Source organism: Arvicanthis niloticus, chromosome 21 (assembly GCF_011762505.2).
Source record: "Arvicanthis niloticus isolate mArvNil1 chromosome 21, mArvNil1.pat.X, whole genome shotgun sequence".
NCBI classification, from domain to species: domain Eukaryota; kingdom Metazoa; phylum Chordata; class Mammalia; order Rodentia; family Muridae; genus Arvicanthis; species Arvicanthis niloticus.
The window spans coordinates 34664258-34686463 of record NC_047678.1 but is presented as its reverse complement, the minus strand read 5'-3'; the positions used below and the strand labels follow the sequence as shown (position 1 = coordinate 34686463).

General features: G+C 45.3%; 1 protein-coding gene across 1 annotated transcript in view; it reads left to right on the top strand.

The window, feature by feature from the left end:
* Positions 1-2111: 2111 nt before the first annotated feature.
* Positions 2112-22206, top strand: part of Fbxl2 (F-box and leucine rich repeat protein 2) — a 54314-nt gene continuing 34219 nt past the window's right edge. Inside the window, exons 1-2 of the mRNA XM_034483618.2 lie at positions 2112-2204; positions 15481-15542. Coding sequence (XP_034339509.1) covers positions 2202-2204; positions 15481-15542 — 65 coding nt within the window. The 5' untranslated portion in view covers positions 2112-2201. The remainder of the gene's footprint in view (positions 2205-15480; positions 15543-22206) is intronic.

Sequence of the window (22206 nt, the reverse complement as noted above, 5' to 3'; positions counted from 1 at the left end):
AAGGGCATGACTTAAAGGTGTGACTTAGAGGCGTGGCTTAGAAGTGAGACATATAAAAGGCAAGAGGCAGACAGAAGAGTTCAGTACAACTTGGAAGTAGGAATTAGGCATTAGGACAGTACAACTTGGAAGTAGGAATTAGGTTAGAGAGTACAACTTGGAGTACAACTTGGAGTAGGAATTAGGCATTGAGGAACAAGACACTTGGACTACAGAACTTGGAAGAAGGATTATTAGGTATTAGGCACTTGGCACTTGGAGGAAGAATTTGGAATTAGACATTAGGCACTTAGCACTTGGAAGAAGTAACTTGGAACTTGGAGGCACTAGGGACTAGGAACTAGAGACTAGGAACTCAAGACTTGGGACTTGGACTAGGAAGAGAGACTGAAGAATAAATGGGATTGAATCACAGTCTGTCTGGTCTCCATTCCTCATGTTAGTCCTCACTCTCTCTCTTGCTGAACCCTGACCCGTGGACTGGAGCAGCTTGGGGCAGTGCAAGCTCTAACAGTTTAGCCCCCAAGGCTTTTGGCAGTGTGGGTTCCAACACTGACAGAACAGTCCGAGACATTTTGGTCCCCAAACGTGGCATAGTGCAGTTCTCAACATTTCTGGCCTCCAAGTGTGGGGCAGCTCAGGCCGCAACAGGTTGTCAACCTGACTATACCTGGAATGAACCCCAGTCCAAAAATGGAGAGATCCTACATACTCTGTGATCCAAAGCTTGAGGCAGGAAGACAACATGCCTTTGATCCAGATCCTGAGGCTTGTCCTTTGGATCAAGATGTAGAACTCTCGGCTCCTGCCTGCACCATGCCATGCTTCCTGCCCCTGATAATAATGGACTGAACCTCTGAAACTGTAAGCCAGCCCCAGTAAATGTTTGCCTTTATAAGAGTTGCCTTGGTCATGGTGTCTGTTCACAGCAGTAAAACCCTAACTAAGACACCATCATACAAGGTTTCTGCAGCACTGTAGATCAAACCCAGGTTCTCTGCATGCTAGGCAGGTGCTCTACCACCTGAGCCTCAATCCCATACTAAACGTTTCTTCTCTATCAGGTTGATGGATCAGAGAATATCCAAATTTTATTCAACAATTAAACCCAACAAATTGCTGTCTGGTCTACTAAATTAGAAGCTATATTTATTAAGCTACGTCGTTAAAAGATCTACAAAGACTACACATATAAATGTGTTTATGTGTTTGAGACGGGGGGGGGGGTGTCTCTCTATATTGGTCAGTCTTGATTTGATCCTCCTGCCTCAGTCTTCCAAGCACTTAGGATTCCACCTTTGCCACTTCGAACCAGTTTAAGGATAATCATTTTTAATCGAAGGAAGTAGCTTATAGAATAAGTGCATGCGTCTGTACATATTTGATTGGAAGCATGCAAGCAAATAGATTAGAACACCAGCCATGACCATTTCAGGTGCTGGTACTTTCTGTGATCATATTTATTGGTCATTTAGAATGGCGTCAACAATTAAGTACCATTTTGGGTGATTGGTGTTTGGTTTTGTTTGTTTTGTTTTTATTTTATTTATTTATTTTATTTATTTTTTTTGTTTTTTTCAAGTCAGGGTCTTATATAGCTCAAGCTGACCTCAAACTAGCTAGGTAGTTGAGGATGACCTTTCTGGCCCTCCAGGTTTCACCTCCCCATGCAGAGGTTATATGTGTGCACAACCATGCTAGGTTTATGTGGCGTTGAGGATAGAACCCAGAGCCTCATTCACCCTAGGCAAGTGGGCTACCAACTAAAAATCACATCCCCGGCTACACCAATTTAGGATTTTGCTGTTTGTTTCTTAAAGAGTTATTAATTTTATGTATATGAGTACACCATCTCACCAGCGTCGGGGTGGTTTTTTAGTAGAGAGACTCCACAAAGGTATCTTGCTCTGGCCAGTGCATATCTGGGACACCTGTCGGTTGCAAGGGCGTCAAGGTGATGCTGTGGTGATGGGAGAGGACCAGGTGTGAGCCCCAGGGCAGCCAGCCCCTTCATCAGAGCTGCGTGGGCCAAGGAGAGGTGGGCGGGCCGAAGGGCGCGCCTACGGATCACGTGGCAGACGCGAGCCAATGGCCGTCTCCGAGCCCACCTTGAGGCCGGGGCGGGGCGCCGGGCTGGCGTCACCAGGACAACGGGCGTCGCCGGCGCCTTGTGACTTCAGGCTGTGGGCGCGCTCGCGGCCATGGTGAGTCTGGGGCCCGCGCCCGCGGGGCAGCGGAGATGCTGGGTGCCTAGGGGAGGGCGCAGAGAAGAGCCAAGGGCTGCTGGGCGGGGCAGGGGAGGGCAGAACCCGGTCGGATGAGGCCGGGCAGGGTAGGGCAAGGCTGGTGAGATCGGTCCTGAGAACCCGGGTCCCCAGGTCCTGGATGCCAGGGGCACCGGGACCTCCACTTGGTGGACCACCCCAACGCGGTGACGCTGTTCGTCCCGAACGTGCCCGGGAAGCCACCAGAGGGTGTGGTTACATAGATACCCACAGCCACACACTTCAGGCTGCGTACTTCAGGCTGCTTTTATGCAATGATGTCAATACCGAACCATGCATTTGTTTCAAGTTCTACGTCCTGACGGGGCTCCCAGCACGACGAGATTTAATGGGTGGCTTCGGAGATATCCTTTCACCTCTTTTACAAAAATAGAGAGCATTGAACTGGACTTTTTTTTTCCCCCTGAGTGCTGCACTCTGAGTGAGGGATTTAATGAATCTGCCATTAGTACGTTGTAAACGCCTTACAGAAACCGTTAGCTTTGCTCAATAAACTTGAAAGGCTGTGGGCATGCCACCTGGCCTCCATTAACTTCTTGTTTGAAGCCTTAATTGACTTGGCCTGTGTGCTGGCTCTAATGGGCAAGGTTAAGGCGTGATTTCTTGAGAGGTCCCCATCCGGAAGAGAAGTGGGCTCCCTGGTTTGTGACACACCCTGGGAATAGGATATTTGAGGGTTAGCTAATAGAGAAGCGCCTAATTTTAAGAAACTCACATCTAGAGGTCCGGTGAGATGGTTCAGGGGGGAAAGGCACTTGTCGATCCTGATGACCTGAGTTTTCTACCCGTGACTCACGAGTGTGGGGAGCAGAGAGTCCTGTAAATTATCCTTTGACCTCTGTACAGGGCATGTCCTCCATATAAATAATGTAAGGGAAAAATACGTATTTACCATAAGTGATTAGATGGAGATTTGCTTGGTGTGTGTAGGTATGTGTTGACGCAAATGTGAGGTCCAGAGGCCAATGATTGTCCACTTCCATCCCTGTCCACCTTATTTTGACGGGGTCTCTCACTGAGCCTGGACTCACTGGCTAGGCTTGGAGCTCCTCACTTTCTCACCCATGGCTTCAGCATTTGCTGAGGTTACAGACACCACACACAAGTGGGCTGTGCCATAGGGCTTTCTGTGTTCTCCTGTGGAGATGTTGTGGAATAGAAGTGCGAGGCTTCTTTCTTGTTTGGAAGCTTTGGTTCTGAGCCTTCTGGAGTGGCTTGCATCTAGTTCTCAGCCTGGGGTTAGGTGCTGACATGCCTGGCCCTCTCCAGACTGTATTTCTCCCTTTAGTAATGGGAAGGGATCAGCACTCACAGGCTTGTGGATGTGTTCACACTTCTGCCTGCTCTGGGAGTTTGTCCGGCACCTCGGTTTGCGTGCAGGACTCAGCATCTGCTTTGTGGACCACAAAACTGATGATCTGTACAATGCCATTTGGAGCTCAGGATAAGACAGTATTGTTTTTTTTAAATTGCTTCTTCTTGCTCTCCTCTCTCTTCTCAGTCCCCTCCTCCCCTCTTCCTTTTCCTCCTCCTCATTTCCTCTTAACTATTTTTCCTAATTTTCTTCTGCGGTTGCTGTTTACAGACATCCAGGGGTTGGTTTACCTTAGTTCATTTGGAACTTAAGTGTTACAGTATCTTGCCTTGTTGCCAACAAGTTTTGTTGTTATTTTTTATAAGATAAATTTATTTTTAAAATTGTATGTCATATCAACATGTTTTCCCCATTTTAGTCCATTCTGTTTGATGTCTCCTCTTATTTTGCACCACACTTTCTGAGGGTCTGGTTATAGGAGTGGGAAGCATGAATTTTGGGGGAAGACTTCAAATTGAAATATTTGGTGATAGTTTTCCTCTTTATATTATAGTTTCTTTCTTTTTACCTCCTTTGACTTCTCTGGGTGTGTGTGTAGGTCAGAGGCCAGCCTTGAGTGTTGTACCCCAGGTGCTAGCTACCTGGTTATTTTTTCTTTTTTTCAGTCCGAGTCTCTCCCTGAACCTGAAACTCACCAATTAGTCTAGACTGGCTGGCCAGTGAGCCCCAGAGGTCACGTCTCTCCTCTGCTGGGATTAAAAGCATACTTGGAGTATCGGTTGTTTGTTTTATGTGTGTTCTTGGGGTTCAAGCACAGGTCCTCAGACCTATGTGACAAGCACTTTATCAACTGGGCTCTTGTAGGTTTTTGTTTGTTTTTATCTTTTAAGGCAGATTTTTTTTTTAAATAGCTGGTCTAAAAACTCACTATGTAGGCTAACTGGGATTCAAATTTGTGGTGAATTTCCTGCCTCGGCCTCCTGGGTACCAGGATTGTTGGCATATAGGCTCCTGACACAGGCTATGGCTGAAAGGTCTTCCATTCCAGGCCAACTTGGGTAATTTAGGGAGATCTTGTCTCACAGTGAAAGGGGCCTGGCATGTAACTCAGTGGTAGAGCACTTGGCTGGTAAGCTCAAGGCCCACAATCCCTAGTACCTGGAGGGGGAGGTGCTGGCTGAGACAGAGACGCTTACACAATGAGATCTCTGGGCTCACTGCCATAATGGAGTCTGGATTTCTGTTCCTGATGTAGTTCATGTGAAGAGTAATTTCAGCCAGTCACCCAGCACCTCTCTTCTAGATTGGGCTGATGCCATTGAATTTCTGCACCCTTGCACCATCCCCACAGGATGGACATTACTAGACATATGTGGTAGACCCAGACTGAGTATGTGCTTTGCATAGTCACGGTGTAGTTGGTCAGTGGCCAAGGAAAGATTTGAACTCAGCTACAGCTTTAACCTTCACACCAAAGCCTTCCCAAACTAAAGTATGTGTTATCAAGAATCTCAGAAGAGGGGCTGGAGAGATGGCTCGGTGGTTAGGAGTACTGACTGCCCTTCCAGAGGACCCAGGTTCAATTCTCAGCACCCACATGGCTGTTCACAACCATCTGTGACTCTATTTCCAGGGGATCTGATGCCCTTTTCTGGTCTCTACAGGCACCAGGTTTGCAAATGGTTCACAGACATATGTGTCACAGCAAAACACCTATGTACACAGAATAAAAAAGAATGAGGGCTGGAGAGATGGCTCAGCAGTTCAGAGCACTGACTGCTCTTCCAGAGGTCCTGAGTTCAATTCCCAGCAACCACGTGTTGGCTCACAACCATTGGTAATGGGATCTGTTATGTGTCTGAGGACAGCTACAGTGTACTCGAATACATAAAATGAATACATCTTTTAAAAAAAAGAATAAATGAAAAAATTAGAGGCCCTGGGTTTGGTTCCCAGCACCCACATGACAGCTCACAGCTGCCTGTAATTCTAGCTCCAGGGGATCTGTTGTCCCTTCTGGCTTCAGTGTATACATATAAGTAAAATAAAAACAGATACTAAATAATTTCCATATTTGGGGGCTGGATAGATGGGTCAGTGGTTAGAAGCCTTGCTATTCGTGCATAGGACCTGGGTGTGGGTCCCAGCACCCACAGTCATCCTTCTTCCTCTAAAGATTAAAAAGAATTTCAGTGTCGTGTCAGCTGAGCCAGAGGAAGACCAATCCTTTCCCATTCCTCTCTCTGACAAGCTGCAGGGGTGGTGATAACAACTTGCAGCATTAGTTTTGGTTTTGTGTACAGGTATTTATGTAACTCTGTGTGTGAAAATGGCCAGTCTTCTGCAGGCTGTGTATATATAGACAGTCACAGCTGCTGAGAGCTCTAGAGCCCCAGAGTGCGCGGTCTCTCTCCTGCTCAGAAGCAGGCATTCACAGCCCCTCCCCCCAGCTCCTTCTTTCCTTTCCACCACCATTGTTCACCACATTCCTTGAGCATTGGAGGGGGTGACATCAGTGTCTTTTTTAGGGCCCAGCTTTCAGTAGTCAGCTATTCCCAGCAGGCTGACCAGGTGTGACTCTCTGCAGTAATTGACACCCACTGCAAAAATGTGTCCCTGTGACTGACCAAAGTTGACAGTGCCAATCTGTGGCATGAAGAAAAGTGTTTGGAAGGGAATCTGATGGGCATCGTCTCCAGTCAGAACAGTAGCGATTCCCTGAGAAAACCTACGATTGCCTTAGCCACAGCCTGTTTGGTTTTTTGTTTGTTTGTTTGTTGTTTTGAGATTGATTGATGATTGCTTTCTGGAGACGGGGTTTCTCTGTGTAGCCCTGGGTATCCTGGAATTCGCTCTGTAGATGAGGTTGGCCTGGAACTCACAGAGATCCACCTGTCTCTGCTTCCAAAGTCCTGGGATTAAAGGCTTGTACCACTACTGCCCAGCTTTTGAGATTTATTTTTAATTCTATGTCTGTATGTTTCTGTGTGGGTGTATATATATGAGTGTGGCTGCCTGAGAAGGCCAGAAAAGAACATTGGGTCTCCTGGAGCTGGAGTTAACAGGCAGTTGTGAGATTTGAAGTTTTGTTGTTTGTTTGTTGGGACAGGGTCTTACTGTGTAGAGCTGGCCTTGAATTTTGAGATCCACCAGCCTCCGATTCCCAGGTCCTGGGATCAAAGGTGTATACTTTCACTTTGGGCTGTGTGTGTGTGTGTGCACTGTGCACGAGCGCACAGTGTCTTGAGTATCACAGGCAGCCTCAAGCTGATTGTGTAGGTAAGAATACCTCGATGTTCCAATGTCCAGTCCTTTCCCTCCCAAGTGCCAGGGGACTTCGGTACAGCCACTTTATGCCATACAGGGCATGAAAACCAGGTCGTTCTTTGCACATGAGGCAAGCACTCTTCTCAACTGGGGTACACCCTTTATTTTATGAGATGGGTCTTACTCTGTTGCTCAGACTGGTCTCGAAAATTATGATTCAAGTGACTACTTCTGCCCCATCTTCCCAAGTAGCTGGAACTAGAGGCATATACCGTCAGCTCCAGCTTCTCTGCCAGTTCTTCCCTTGGTCTACCTTTATGTGTAAGTTGTGTCATGAGCCGAGTATGCATGCATGTGAGGGTTCACATGTCTGTGCATGTAGAGGCCAGAGCAGGGTGCTGATGTCTGCATCTGTCACGCTTGCCTTGAGACAGTGTCTCACACTGGGCCTGAAACTTACCATTTCAGCCCAGCTAGCTAGTCAGTGAGTTCCTTGGATCTGTCTGTCTCCCACACTGCACACTCTCCCCAGTGCTTGGGTTCCCAGCATACTCAGCTGGCATGCTCAACCACCACGTTCAACCATGGTTTGTTTGTTTGTTTTGTTTTTTTAATTTATTTTTTATTGGATATTTTATTTACATTTCAGATGCCATCCCCTTTCCCCATTTCCCCTCCCTAGAAAACCCCTATCCCATACCCCTTCTCCTTTTTGCTTTTATACAATTTTTTAATGTTAACCAAAGGCTTTATAAGTTTGGTAATGCTCAATATCAATCAGAAGTGTAACCCAATACCCAACCTAGATATATCAACTATCTTTGACTGGCAGAGACATGGGAACATCTGCCTCCATGTCTGGCCTTCTTCTATCTTTCTCTCTCATCACCTAGCTCCTCCTCTCCTTCTCCTCCTCCCACCTTAGCTCCTCCTACATATCACCCTTCCTGTTAAAATAAAACTTTTCTCTCAAAATACAGTTAGAGCATAACTATACCAATTTATGTCAGTAAAGAGCAAGATCGACCTAATAACCCAGTCCATCATTTTGTTGACTAAGCAGAACCTCTGTCATCTCTCCTAAATAAAAGACTTAGTTCTGAACCTGGCTTTTTTTTTTTTTTCTTGGCTTTAGAATGAATGTCAGCTGAAAACCATCCTCTCAAATCTTTTCTCTCAAAGTAAATAGTAAGGATTGGCTATGAGACTATAAGTTTTCAACCCCATCAGAAATCCAGAATGACTGAGTTAACTGAAATTATGGGAAGCATAAAGCATAGCTTCTAAAACATAGCCAATTTATAGAGACTGCTGAACACCTGGACAGTCCCTATACTACAGAACGTTGGAGCATCCGATCTTCAGCCTTCTGGCCCAGGATCATCTGACAGACCTAGTGATGCAGAATCATTAAGGGCTGATTACTCTGTCTTGGCAGAAATAATCAGTTGACTATTCTGCAAGTGTGTCCTTTTCTTGACAGTAATTTGTCTGTAGATGGAAAGAGGCAATTCTTGCCTGGTGGCTGTCTCACCACAATTGGAATAACTCCAAAGATGCTGAATGTCTTCTTAGAATCCAAGACAGGAAGCTGTCAGGAGCAGACAGGTCTCTAATCAAAATGAACATTAATACAGAAATGTTAGTAATGTCAATTCTGTGGATTTCTGATGTTTTGAAAAACAACTATTTATGTAAGGCAATCTGGACTGTTGTCTGTTAACTCATCTCAGCTATTTCTAAAGAAAATATAGAAAACACCCTAACAATAAACTCAAAGCCATGAATTTGCTATAGGCCTTTAACTCACAGTCTAACCATCTCAAATAAGTTAAAAAAAGTTAAAGAAGGACTGGGTCTAATCCTTGTATTCCTAAATGTGTTATACAGGCACAATGCCTATGATAGTAACAATATTCATCTCACTTTTATATTAATAAGCTCGTACCAATGAAAACCTTAAATTTGAAATCAAAGTAAATTTTGTACCATTTAAGAAATTATAACTTCATCTTAATAACAATTATACATATTTCTACCAGTAGGTTATGGCTATGCAATAAATCCTAGCTAATCCTCCCTGTTCCGCCAAAACCACTACTTTTCCCTAGAAAGACAGCCCAATATTAACCACCTCAGTCCCCAAGCCCAGGGAATAGAGGTGCCGACTCTTCATTAACTTCTTCAAGCTGATTATGGGTGTTGAGATATTAGAAGAGGGGTTGGGGGAAGAGTAAATGATAAGCCTCTGACACTGTGTCTTCACTGCATCCAGCTGAATTCCAGGACATCAGAGGTCCGAGCAGGTGTGCTCAGCTTGCCTGATGAGTAGATATACCAAGGCTATGTATTCTGCAATATACAATTCTCAAAACAAATTTTAGTATCAAGATAATTGTTTGTTTGAATTTTGGAATCTAGTCTTCTGGCAGCCTGCCTCTGTCATGTCTAATCCATATAATTCTGAGAGTTTCTATGAGGGTGTGCTCCCACCATCCTCCCTTTTTGCCTTCCTGCTCTCAAATTTCCCAACATCAGAGAATCCAAACTTTCAGGCACCTAGGCCCTCCACTTCCACTGATGCCTAAACCCGTACCCCATTCCCCCCCTCCAATTACTATGAGGGTGTGCTCCCACCATCCTCTCATTCCTGCCTCCCTGCTCTTGCAATTCCCCAACACTAGGGAATTCAAACTTTCAGGTACCAAGGCTGTCCACTTCCACTGATGCCTGGCAAGGCCACCCTCAACTACCTATACAGGTGGAGCCATGAGTCCCTCCCTTTGTTCTCAGGCTGGAGATTTTAGAATGGCTATTCCAGCTTGTTTCTTAGGACCATTTGCTTGAAAACTTGTTTTCCAGCCTTTTACTCTAAGGTAGAGTCTGTCTTTGTCACTGAGGCGGGTTTCCTGTATGAAGCAAAATGCTGGGTCCCGTTTATGTATCCAGTCTGTTAGCCTATGTCTTTTAATTGGGGAATCGAGTCCATTGATGTTAAGAGATATTAAGGAACAGTGATTGTTGTCTCTTGTTATTTTTGTCATTAGAGGTGAAGTTATCTTTGTGTGACTATCTTCTTTTGGATTTGTTGGAAGAGGGTTACTTTCTTGCTCTTTCTAGGGTATAATTTCCCTCCTTGTATTGGAGCTTTCCTGCTATTATCCTTTGTAATGCTGGGTTTGTGGAAAGATATTGTGTAAATTTGGTTTTGTCATGGAATATCTTGGTTTCTCCATCTATGGTAATTGAGAGTTTTGCTGGGTATAGTAGCCTGGGCTGGCATTTGTGTTCTCTTAGGGTCTGTATGACATCTGTCCAGCATCTTCTAGCTTTTATCTGGTGAGAAGTCTGGTGTAATTCTGATAGGTCTGCCTTTATATGTTACTTGGCCTTTCTCCCTTATGCATTTAATATTCTTTCTTTGTTTTGTGCACTTAGTGCTTTGATTATTATGTGACGGGAGGTACTTCTTTTCTGGTCTAGTCTATTTGGCGTTCTATAGGTTTCTTGTATGTTTATGGGCATCTCGTTCTTTAGATTAGGGAAGTTTGGGCTGGAGAAATGGCTCAACCATTAAAGGCTAGGCTCACAACCAAAAATATAAGATTAGGGAAGTTTTCTTCTATAATTGGCCCTTTAAGTTGGGAATCTTCACCCTCATCTATACCTATTAACCTTAGGTTTGGTCTCCTCATTGTGTCCTGGATTTCCTGGATATTTTGTGTTAAGAACTTTTTGCATTTTGCGTTTTCTTTGACAGTTGTATCAATATTTTCTATGGTATCTTCTGCACCTGAGATTCTGTCTTCTATGTCTTGTATTCTGTTGGTGATGCTTGTGTCTATGACTCCTGATTTCTTTCCTAGGTTTTCTATTTCCAGGATACTTTGTGATTTCTTGATTGTTTCTACTTCCATTTTTATGTCCTGGATGGTTTTGTTCAATTCCGTCACCTGTTTGGTTGTGTTCTCTTGTAATTCTTTAAGGGATTTTTGTGTTTCCACTTTAAAGGCTTCTACCTGTTTACCTGTGTTCTCCTCAAATTCTTTGAGTGTTATTTATGTCCTTCTTAAAGTCCTCTGTCATCATCATTAGAAGTGATTTTAAATCTGAATCTTGCTTTCCTAGTGATATAGGGAATTCAGGACTTTCTAGTGTGGGAGAACTAGGTTCTAATGATGCCAAGTACCCTGGGTCACTGATGCTTATGTTCTTGCGCTTGCCTTTTGCCATCTGTATCTCCTTAGTGCTGCCTGCACTGTCCCTGACTGGAGCCTGTCTTTCCTATTATCTTGGTTGTATCAGAACTTTGTGGGGTGGGTGTAACTACTGGGATAAGCGCTGGGGCCCAAAATCTGCTCAGTGCTCAAACCCAGACAGGATACTGCCCAGGTGAGAGCTCTGGGAGCCCTGTTTCCTCTGGGTTCTTAGAGATTGGGGGCAGAGCTGCAGCCCAAGATCTGCTCAGTGCTCTGGCCCAGACCAAAGGGAACCAGTGCTCCAGGCCAGGAGCGACTTCCTGGGTTCTTGTGGGTTCCAGTTACTCCCTGTTTGGGGCAGACCTTGCTGTCTGCTTACCTAAGATACTGCCCGAGTTAGAGCACCTGGGATCCCCGCTTCCTCTGGGTTCTTAGAGATTGGGGGCAGAGCTGCCACCCAAGATCTGCTCAGTTGTCTGGCCCAGACCACAGGGAACCAGTGCTCCAGGCCGGGAGTGATTTCCTGGATCCTTGTGGGTCCCAGTTACTCCCTGTTTGGGGTGAATGTTGCTGTCTGCTTACCTAAGATACTGCCCGGGTTAGAGTTCCTGGGAGCCCCGCTTCCTCTGGGTTCTTTGTGATTGGGGGAAGAGCTGCCGCCCGGGATCTGCTCAGTGTTCAGGCCCAGACTGGAAGGAACCATTTGTTTTGTTTTTTAACATGGGTGCTGGGGATTTGAACTCAGACCCTCACACTTGCTGACAGGTGTTTTTACCCACTATGCCTCTCTCCAGGGCTGGTCTGCCTTTTTCTTGTAGAGAGGTCCGTTGTGTGTCCTGGGATGCCTTACATGCCACGTGCAGTATCCATGAGTAGTTGTCTGTTTCTGGCCATCTCTGTCGCCTCTGTGCTTACCACCCCTGCTTCCTCAAGGTCTCCTTGAGTGCCCTGAAACCCCCATTATATGATAGTGTGGATTGTAACTGTGGCAGTCCTCCTGCCTCTGCCTTTGAAGTGCTGGGGTTTCAGGAGTGTGTGCTACCACACCCGGCTCCTTTTCATTCCTAGATGCCCTTTGTATCAAGGTTTTAATTTTAATGAAGTGCACCTTACCTGCCTTGTTATTGTTGCCTGTGCTCTTGGCACCATAGTTTAAGACTGTCACATAGCTCTCACACACAGGCTGACGTCATTGATCCTGTGTTTACATCTTCCTTGTCGGGGAGGGAACATCCAGCCCCATTATTTTCACAATAATATCCTGGCCTACTGTGCCATTTCTTGAGAAGACTTTTTTCCCCATTTAAATCTGGCTCCTGGCTGTAAGAACTTGTATCTGGGCTGTCAGTCCTGTTGACTGTAATTGTACTTTTTGGTTACTTTATTGGGTTCTTATATCAACCACCTTCTCCACCCCGATACCTCCCAAGCCCCCCAAGACTAGGTAGAGGAGAAAGGTTAGAGGGGAAACGGGCATAGGTCTCTTTAGATGACTTCCTGCTGATAGGGGCATCGTTCCTCGGGGCAGGTCCCCTTGTCCTCTTCTTGCTCAGGACCACTTGACCAACCCTGGGAGCAGCAGCAGTGCCTCTCTCAGAGCTCTGGCTTTTTTGCACCTTCTCGAGAGTCCGCAGAATTCCAAGTGTGAACTATCGCGCCCCTGCCAGAGCACGAGACAAATCATAGTCAGCTGCTGTGAACAACCTGAAACAACCCCATAGCCCACACCTGGGATTAAAACACAGACACATTCCCATAATGTAACTGGGTTTTTAAAGAGACCAAGTGTCTCTTTAGTTCACTTCTGTGTGTCCTCAATTATGCCAGGACTTCAGTGTTTCAGGTACTTTAGCTTTATAAATAAGCTTAAAAGTTAGGAGTGGAGGACTGGTTAAGATTGCTCCTTTAGAGGACGTAAGTTAGTTCCCAGCACCCATGTCTGCCCACAACTGCCTGTAATTCCAGTTCTAGGTGATCCGACGCTGCCTTCTGGGCTCTGTGGGCACTGCACGTACAATTGCATGTATGTACACTGTCTTAGGGGTTCTATTGCTGTGAAGAGATACCAAAACCATGGCAACTCTTCTAAGGAACACATTTAATTGGAGTTTACAGTTCAGACGTTTGTCCATTGTCATCATGATGGGAAGCATGGCAGCACACAGGCAGACATGGTGCCTGTGGGAGAGGTAGCTGAGACTTGTACATCTGGATTGCAGAGAGGAGAGAGAGAGAAAGAGAGAAAGAGAGAGAGAGAGAGAGAGAGAGAGAGAGAGAGAGAGAGAGACCGGGCCTGGCTTGGGCTTCTGAAACCCCAAAGCCCACCCCAGTGACATACTTCCTCCAACAAGGCCACACCTCCCAATAGTGCCACTCCCTATGGACCTGTGGGGGTCATTTACATTCCAACCAGCACATACAGAATCATATAAGTTTGAATAAAGAGTTTTAAAAAGCCAACACACTAAAGTATTTTAGTTACATTTATTTGTTTGTGTGTGTGTGTGTGTGTGTCTGTCTGTCTGTCTGGACTCAAGTGACTGCTCTGCATCAAGCCCTGCAGCAGCTGACATGAGCACACGCTCCTGTGCCTGGCCACAGAGTAAATGATAAAATCAGGGAGTTTGAGTTCTCCAGCTTTTTCTTTTCCAGGTCTATTTTAGCTATTTCGGGTTCCTTGCTTTTGTGCACACAGGTTTAAGATTGGATGCTGGTGTGAACCACAGGCCTGTGCAGCAGTCTGGGGGTTGCTAATGCATCTCCATCATGGGCATGGAGTTTGCCAGTTCATTCCTCATAATCAATTTCTCAACAACTTTAAAGCAAGTCTCTTTCCTTCTTCCCCCCCCCCCCCCCATCTCATTTCTCTCTTCTCTGCATTTTCTGAGGTAGGGTCTCACTCTGTAGTCCAGGCTGACATCTTTTGTGTGCCAGTCTTCCTGCCTCTGCTCTGCCCTGCTGGATTCCAAGCACGTCCACCGCCGCTCCCCCCCCATCCCCCCCCCCCCCCCCCGCATCCAGCAAAGTTCCATTTCTTGTCCCCTTTGTGGGTGTAAGTAGGGGTGTGGGCATGAGGGTATGTTGTAAGCCTGTGTGTGTGCATGGCGGTGTATGTGGGTATGACATATGCCTGTGTGTATGTGTGTGTGCATGGGGGTGTATGGATGAGATATAGGCCTGTATGTGCTTGTGTCATGTATATGTATGCTGATGTGTGTGTTTGAATGTGTGGGTGTGATGTATGCTTGTATATGCATGTGTGCATGTGTGTATGTATGTATGTATGTATGTCACTGTGTGTGTGTGTTATATATGCCTGTGTGTGTGCACATAAAGGCCAGTAGAGGATATTGGGTAGCCTCCCCATTACATTCTACCTTATTCCCTGGAGACAGACTCTCTCGCTGAGCTCAGAGTTCAGTGGCCAACCAGGCTGGTTGCTGAGCTGAGATCTTCTACCACGCAGTGCTGGGGTTACAGGTATCCACAGCCATGTCTGGCTTCTTCATATGGGTACTGGGATTCAAACTCAGGTCTTGTGTTTGCACAGCAAGTCATCTTACCCATTTTTACCCATTTAGCCACTTCCCCAACCCCAGAATAAAATTTCAGTATGGAATGAATACACACACACACACACACACACACACATACACATATACACACATATACACACACGCACACACACACACACACACACACACACACACACATATATATATACACATATATACACTATTGCCCGGTGTCAAATTCATTTCTAAATTCATTTTAATGCCATTATAGGTGTGATTGCTTACTTGATTTTATTTCAAAGTTGTCCATTATTAATTTATAGAAATATACTTTCTTGAAGCTGGAGGGAGGCCGGGCAGTGGTGGCGCACGCCTTTAATCCCAGTACTTGGGAGGCAGAGGCAGGCGGATTTCTGAGTTCAAGGCCAGCCTGGTCTACAGAGTAAGTTCCAGGACAGCCCGGGCTACACAGAGAAACCCTGTCTTGAAAAAACAACAACAACAAAAAACAAAAACAAAAACAAAAAAAAAACAAAAACAAAACAAAAAAAAAAAAAAAAAAAGAAGCTGGAGGGATGGCTTAGTAGAAGCACTGGGTGATCTTGTAGAAAATGGGAGTTCAGTCCTAGCACCCACATAGGTGGACGGCTCACAAGGCCTATAATTCCAGCTCCAGGAGATCCAACGCCCTCTTCTGGCCTCCTAGGGTGCTGCACTTACATGTGCACACATTTGTGAAGTGCTTCACGTGGCTGCAGGAGCTGCACTGCAGTGGTGAAGTTGATTTTCTTTTCTGCAGGACAGTAAGTATTTCTGCTCTGATCCAGTATAAAAACACGGGACTTAACTTTTTCATACAGCGGCCAAAGACCCATTTTCCAATTTTTCTCCTCTTGCAGGTTTTCTCAAACAGTGATGACGGCCTTATCAACAAAAAGTTACCCAAGGAGCTCCTCTTAAGGTAAGTGTGTCTGTGGTAGGGGGCCTGGGTTTGGTTCAGGCCTCCACTTGCAAGACAGCCTCTGTCCCAGTGTAGTCCAGGGCTAGAAAGGGACAGAGCCCGCCTGACTTTCTGGTGTGTTTTATAGAAAGCTGTACAGTTTGTTGACAGGTTTACTTGGTCTGCTCCAGAATGTACCTGTACAAGCCCCTGGATTCATTTAGAAGTGTGATATGGATTGTAGCAGTTGTCAGCAGGCGTCCCACCCCTCCCCCACCCCCCAGGGCATGAATAGACAATCTTAAACTGATTAGTAATTGGGGAAAGGTTATTGCTACAGGTGTGGGCTCCCGTGGCCAGAGAGTTTTGGCATTTTCTAAGAGATGAGTTGTTCAGCAGTTACAAAACATGTGTGTTTATGATATCCCAGGTGAACAGCAGATTGCTGTCCCCCAGGTACTGAGCAGAACACCTTCTAAGTCATGGCACCCGAGAGCAAAGTGTGCCCTTGTTCAGAGAACAGTCATTTGCTTGTCACTTCACCAAATGCGTCTGCAGGTGACACTTGTTTGCGGTGGGCACTCCAACTTTCTTCTTGGTTTTCAGGTTGTTTGTTTTTTTAATTTTGCAGTTGTCCAATTGTCGTTAGTTGTGCAGGCTGACACATCTTAATTCTTTACGTGAGTACACATGGTAATCTTTTAGTGGCATTTTTCAAATTGTCACCAATGTCCCTCAAAACAAGAACAAGTACTGACCCAAGGATGGATGTTTCTTTGCATGCTGATGGCCCAGGGTGAGGAGCTATTGACAGGAAGTTTGCAGTATTCCATGGAATTGTAAAAAGTGCTTACATCCAGAGAAAGATGGGGAATATGGTTCCCATCCCTGGATACACTATATCTTTTTAGATTTCAGAATTGACTCTGTTTCCCTTGATATTAGGGGTAATTTTTGATGAATTACATTTGTTTGTTTGGGGGATACAGTCGTGCACATGTGATGCGGTGCCCTTGTGGAGGTCAGAGGACTCTGAGTTGCTGCAAATCAGCACAGGCTGCAGAAAAACGGAACCTCGGATCCAGCGTGGCTGAGTTCAGGGTGGACTGTTGTCACTATACAATGGCAGGGGACATGGCTCAGGAAGTGACTCTCTCCTCAGTTTGAGCTCTTGTCTCACCCAGGCCTCGTTCTGCAGTGTGAGTATGGAGCCATAGCCAGCTTCAGGCAGCCAGAACATTAGTCATCCATCAGCAGGCTGTGATTAAACCCCACCCTTCTCATGAATGCTACTGCTGTTTGTGATTCCAGACCACTAAACCCCTGACACCCCTCCTGCCTCCTGTCTTAGGGTGAGCCTTTATACTCAGCCACCGAGTGGTTTCTATTTGCTGATACAGAGGTTGAAAGGAGGGGTTCTGTCATTCTCTATGGTCATTTCTAGACCATAGAGACTTTAGAAGTTAGTCCTCTTGGTAGTCTTTCTATGGAGTGGCCAGCCCATGACACCCGCAGCTGACCTGTGGCTGAGGGTCACAGGTATTCTGGAATTGTTTGGTCACTGCGATGACATTGGTTGACAAATGAGAAAATCCTTGAAAAATGAGCAGGTGGGAAAGGGTGGGGAACACGGAGTTCAGTGACAGAGACTCCTGCCTTCCACAGAGACCTGACACAGAGGCCTGAAGACAGGCTCAGGCCACAGTTGAGAGAAGCCCGTTGAGAGAACTGCAGGTTGCTACCCAGAGGAGTTCCTCTCCTTTTGGTCTCCAGGGTCTTTTTGTTTTGTTTATAAAGATTTATTTTTAAGTGATGTGCATTTGTGTCTGTGGGTGTGTGCGTGTAAGTGCAGTGCCTGCGGTGTCCAGAAGAGGGCGTGAGATCCCCTGGAGCTGGAGCTGTGACTATAGTGTGCCTGATGCAGATGCTGAGAAGTGAGCCCAATGCCTCAGCAAGAGCAGGGCACTCTCTTAATTGCTGACCAGCTAGCTCTCTGGCCCCCTCTAGAATCTTTTGAAGGAAAAGTAACCCAGGAAGAATTAAGCTTTGGAAAAATATGATACCCTGGATTCTGAACATTTCTTAAGCAAAATTTAGTACTCTCAACTCTGGTAACAAGCCAGCCCTCCTCCTTGCTGCGTGACCTTGTCCACGTCTTCTTAACCTTTGTTTCTATCAGTATCTATCAGTATCTAAGTTAGGCCAGGCGTGGTGCACACCCCTTTATCCTGGCACTTAGGAGGAAAAGAACAGATGGATCTCTGGGAGTTCTAGGCCAGGCTGGGCTACACAGTGAAACTTTATTTAAAAAATATTTTTTAATGACCCAAAGGTGGGACTATGGAGGTGTTGACGAGGCCCTGTGGGTAAAGCGCTTGCTGAGCGAGCATGAAGACCTGAGTTTGGGTCTCCAGGCACAGTGGCAAACCTTAACCCCAGTGCCACGGGAGTGAGACAGGATCCTGGGGGTTACATTGCTGGCCAGCCTAGCAAAATGGTGAGTCCAAGTTCAGTGAGAGAGCCTGTCTCCAAACGATAGGGTGGAGAGGACATTAACAAAAGATATGTTGGTGTTAACCTCTGACCTTCACATCACACTTGCCCACATGGACGGACAGACAGACAGACAGACAGACAGACACACACACACACACACAGAGAGAGAGAGAGAGAGAGAGAGAGAGAGAGAGAGAGAGAGAGAGAGAGAGAGAACGAACAGCAGTCCACAGTGTGCCCGTTGTTAAGAACATGGAGGTGGAGGTAGTGGCCATCAGGTGTAGCTTTCAAGTCATGTACAAGGCTCGTGTGTGAATTTTTTGAAGCGAACTGCCACTTGAGAGCAGACGTCCATCACATTTTCTTGAGAGTTTATGTTCCCACACTCCTGTTCTTATTTTGGAACCAGTCAGAAAAGGTGAAATTTTATTTTATTTTAATTAATTAATTTTGGTTTGGTTTTTTTGTTTTGTTTTGTTTTGTTTTGAGACAGGGTTTCACTGTGTATCTCTGGTTGTCCTGGAACTTGCTCTGTAGACCAGGCTGGCCCAAAACTCTGAGATCCACCTGCCTCTTACTCCCAGGTGCTGGGACTAAAGACACGAGGCACCGCTATTCACCCCTCATCTGGTGGTTTTTATTGATAGTTTTAAAAATACTTAATGTTTTTTAATTTTCATATTCCTTCCACACAATTTTGTTATTAAGTTTATACAACTTGACTTTTTCAATACACCTTTCACTCTTGAATTAAAATTTTTTCTTGGGCCGGGCAGTGGTGGCGCATGCCTTTAATCCCAGCACTTGGGAGGCAGAGGCAGGCGGATTTCTGAGTTCCAGGCCAGCCTGGTCTACTGAGTGAGTTCTAGGACAGCCAGGACTACACAGAGAAACTCTGTCTCGAAAAACCAAAAAAAAAAAAAAAAAAAAAATTTCTTGGGTATGGGGGGACAGACAGATCAGTAGTTAAGAGCACAAACTTCTCTCACACAGGATTGTTGCATCTGGTGGCTCATAGCTACCTGTAACTCCAGCTCCTGGGGTCACAGCGCCCTCTTCTGGGCTCTACCAGCAAGTGCACTCATGTTCCCATACACAAGACACGTTTGCATACATGTAATTAAAAATAAATTTTTTTAAAAGTGGTTTTCCTACTCCTTGCTCTCATCAGTAGCTCACACCTTCCCTGTCCCCGGTGAGTCAGGTGTAGGTTGTTCATCACAGTGGAATTGCTCGTTGTAGTTGAAGACACAGTACCTGGGCTTTCCACATTGTCAGTCTGTCTCAGTTTTTGAAGCCACATTTCATGGGTTGAGATTTAAGCCTCATCTGTTAGTGTGGCCCCTGAAGAGGTGATAATCCCCATGGTTCTTTGCTTTCACTGTCCCTTCCCGTTCACTCAGTTTCTCTGTCACTATTTTGATTTCTGATGCTTTGTCTGATGTTTTCCTCCAGTCTCAAGGAAGGCTTGTGAGAACGTTGTCCTGAGTTCCTGTATGTCTTTTTGTCACTATTAGGAAGATGAAACACCATGAGCAAATGGACACCATCAGTCTAGAGCCACATGTTGCCTCTAACACGGGCCGGGTGTTTGTTTTGTTTAGGTTGTTTTCAGCAGATGACTACGGACAGGCATACATGCACCCCTGCATCTCTCCAGGTCAGTGGCACGGAAGAGTGCAGAGTTTAAGATTAAAGCAGCGGAGCACTTGCTGCTCGTGTGGAGGACCCAGGAGCAGCTCCCAGCACCCAGAGTGTGGCTCACAACTGTAATCTGCTTTCAGGGAACTGATGCCTTCTCTGACCTCTCAGAATACATAATGCTTTTCAAATATATATATATATATATATTTATACATGTATATATGTATATATATATGTATATATGTGTATATATATATATATATATATATATATATATATATATATATATATATATAAATATATTGCTTCAAGTCAGTTTTGATTTCCATGAGGACCTGGAGAGAGCTCAGTAGCTGACAGCAGCCACTGCCTTTGCAGAGGACTTGGGTTCAGTTTCCAGTGCTACGTTGGCAGCTAGCGAACACCTGCAACTCCAGCTCCACAGTTAACGTCACTAATTCACACATTCCTTCCATGCACGTTCTAGCCTCAAACACTCATAAAATACATGTCTTTACTTTTTTGAGAGTTTTTCAAGTCACCGTTTCTGTGTTTTTCTGCCATTCGAATGCCCCACCCCTCCATGCTCCCCAGGAATGTCTGACAACCTGTCAGTTAGATATTCTGTTCCTGTCTTCATTGTCTGTCATTTTCTCCAAAATCCTTTCTATGTCTCTCTTTTGATTTTTTATGTTATTTTTTTTCTCATTTTAGACAGACATGGTAGCATAAGCCTTTAATCTCAGCATTTGTGAGGTAGAGGCAGATAGATATCTAAGAATCCAAGGACCAGCATGGTCTACATATCAAGTCTCAAAAAAACATTTTTTTGAGACATAGCACATCTTAAAAAAAAAATTCTTTCATCTGTTGTCTCAAGATAATGTTCTTAATTTTTCTTTTGAGTATTTTAAAACATTAGATTTATTATTATTGTATGTGATGTGTGTGTGCTACAGTGTTCCTGTGGAAGTCAGAAGACAAATCCCTCCTGGGGGAGGGACTCAGGTTATCAGGCAGTACCCATAGAGCCACCTCACCAGTCCCTGTTTTTGTTTTTTGGCACATGGTTTTATGTAGCTCAGGCTGGCCTCAGTCTCACTATGTAGCCCAAGATGGCCTTAAACTCCTGATCCTCCTGCCTCCCCCTTTCTAGACTGCAGTTACAGGCATCGTTGCGCTCAGCTTGTCTCTTCTTAAGTCAGATTTTACTTTACAGTATTGTGCTGGTGTCACCTCCCAGGAGAGGAACTGGATCCTCAGCTTCAGATTTTTTTAAATTCATTAAAAAAAAAAAAAAAAAAAAAAAAAAAAAAAAAAAAAAAAAAACCAACCCTACTTACTGTGAACTATCCATTCAGTACATTTGCCCTGGAAAATAATGTTTCTTCTTTTCTTTCTGTTTTGCTGTTGTTTTGAGACAGGTTCTCACTGTGTAGTGCTGGCCAAGAACTCCATATATTGACCAGGCTGGCCTCGAACTCATGGAGCTCCACCTGCCTCTGCCTCCTGAGTGCTTGGGACTAAAGGTGTGCCTTACCACATCTGGCCAAAAATAAGGTTTCTTGAGGGCACTGTAGCAATTTGACCATCATCACTTGATAATAATCAAAGCAGTATCTTGAAGAGGCAGAGTAGACCTGACTAATAATCTTCATTATGTAGATGAGAAAAACAACAAACAAAAAACCCCAGGCTCAGAGGCAGACTGTCTTAATCCAGATTCCACAGTTGGTAAGCATGTGGGGTGAGAGTTTAAAGTGTCAAGCCTCGTGTTTCTTCCTCTGTACATTTACCATGCTACAGGCTTAGAAGTGGTGTGCGGTATGTTTTGGTCTTTTGTCCAGCAGAAACCCTCTAAATCCTTACATCTATCTGTAAAAGATCAAACATATGCTCTATATAACCCTGGCTGTCCTGGAACTCACTATGTAGACCAGGCTGGCTTTGAACTCACAGAGATCTTCCTGCACTGGGGACAGTGCTGGGATTAAAGGTGCGCACTACCATAGCCAGCTGAATTCTTACTCCATTGGTGACCACAAACACCATTTCAGCACCAGAGGTCATGAGTCTAACTGATCTACGGCTGGGCTGAGTCTGTAGTTCTCCGCTGTCATACAAATGAAGGGACCTGACAACCTACCACGTAGACTGTGTTGCTTCCAGTCTGTTAGTCATCATGAAAGAGAAACGACGTGATGTCTGTCTGGGTCCTGCACCCTGGTGTTGGGGCTGGCGTGAAAATACAAGTAGAAATAATGGTTATGATCAAGTGAACTAGGGCCAGAGAGGAGGCCCAGCAGTCCTGGCAAAGTTCAGAGCTTTGTTTGGAGCACACACAGGTGCCTCACGGCCATCCATAGCTCAGGTTCCAGAGGCTGGCTCACACGCTATGCATGTTTTCGCCTGCATGTGTGTTGGATTAATATTTAATTAATAAATCCCGGCTGTGGGTTCACTCCCCGCCTCAATGCTTAATGTTCCTGAAAAAAGACACACACACACACACACACAGCATTTATATTTTGATGTGTCTTAATTA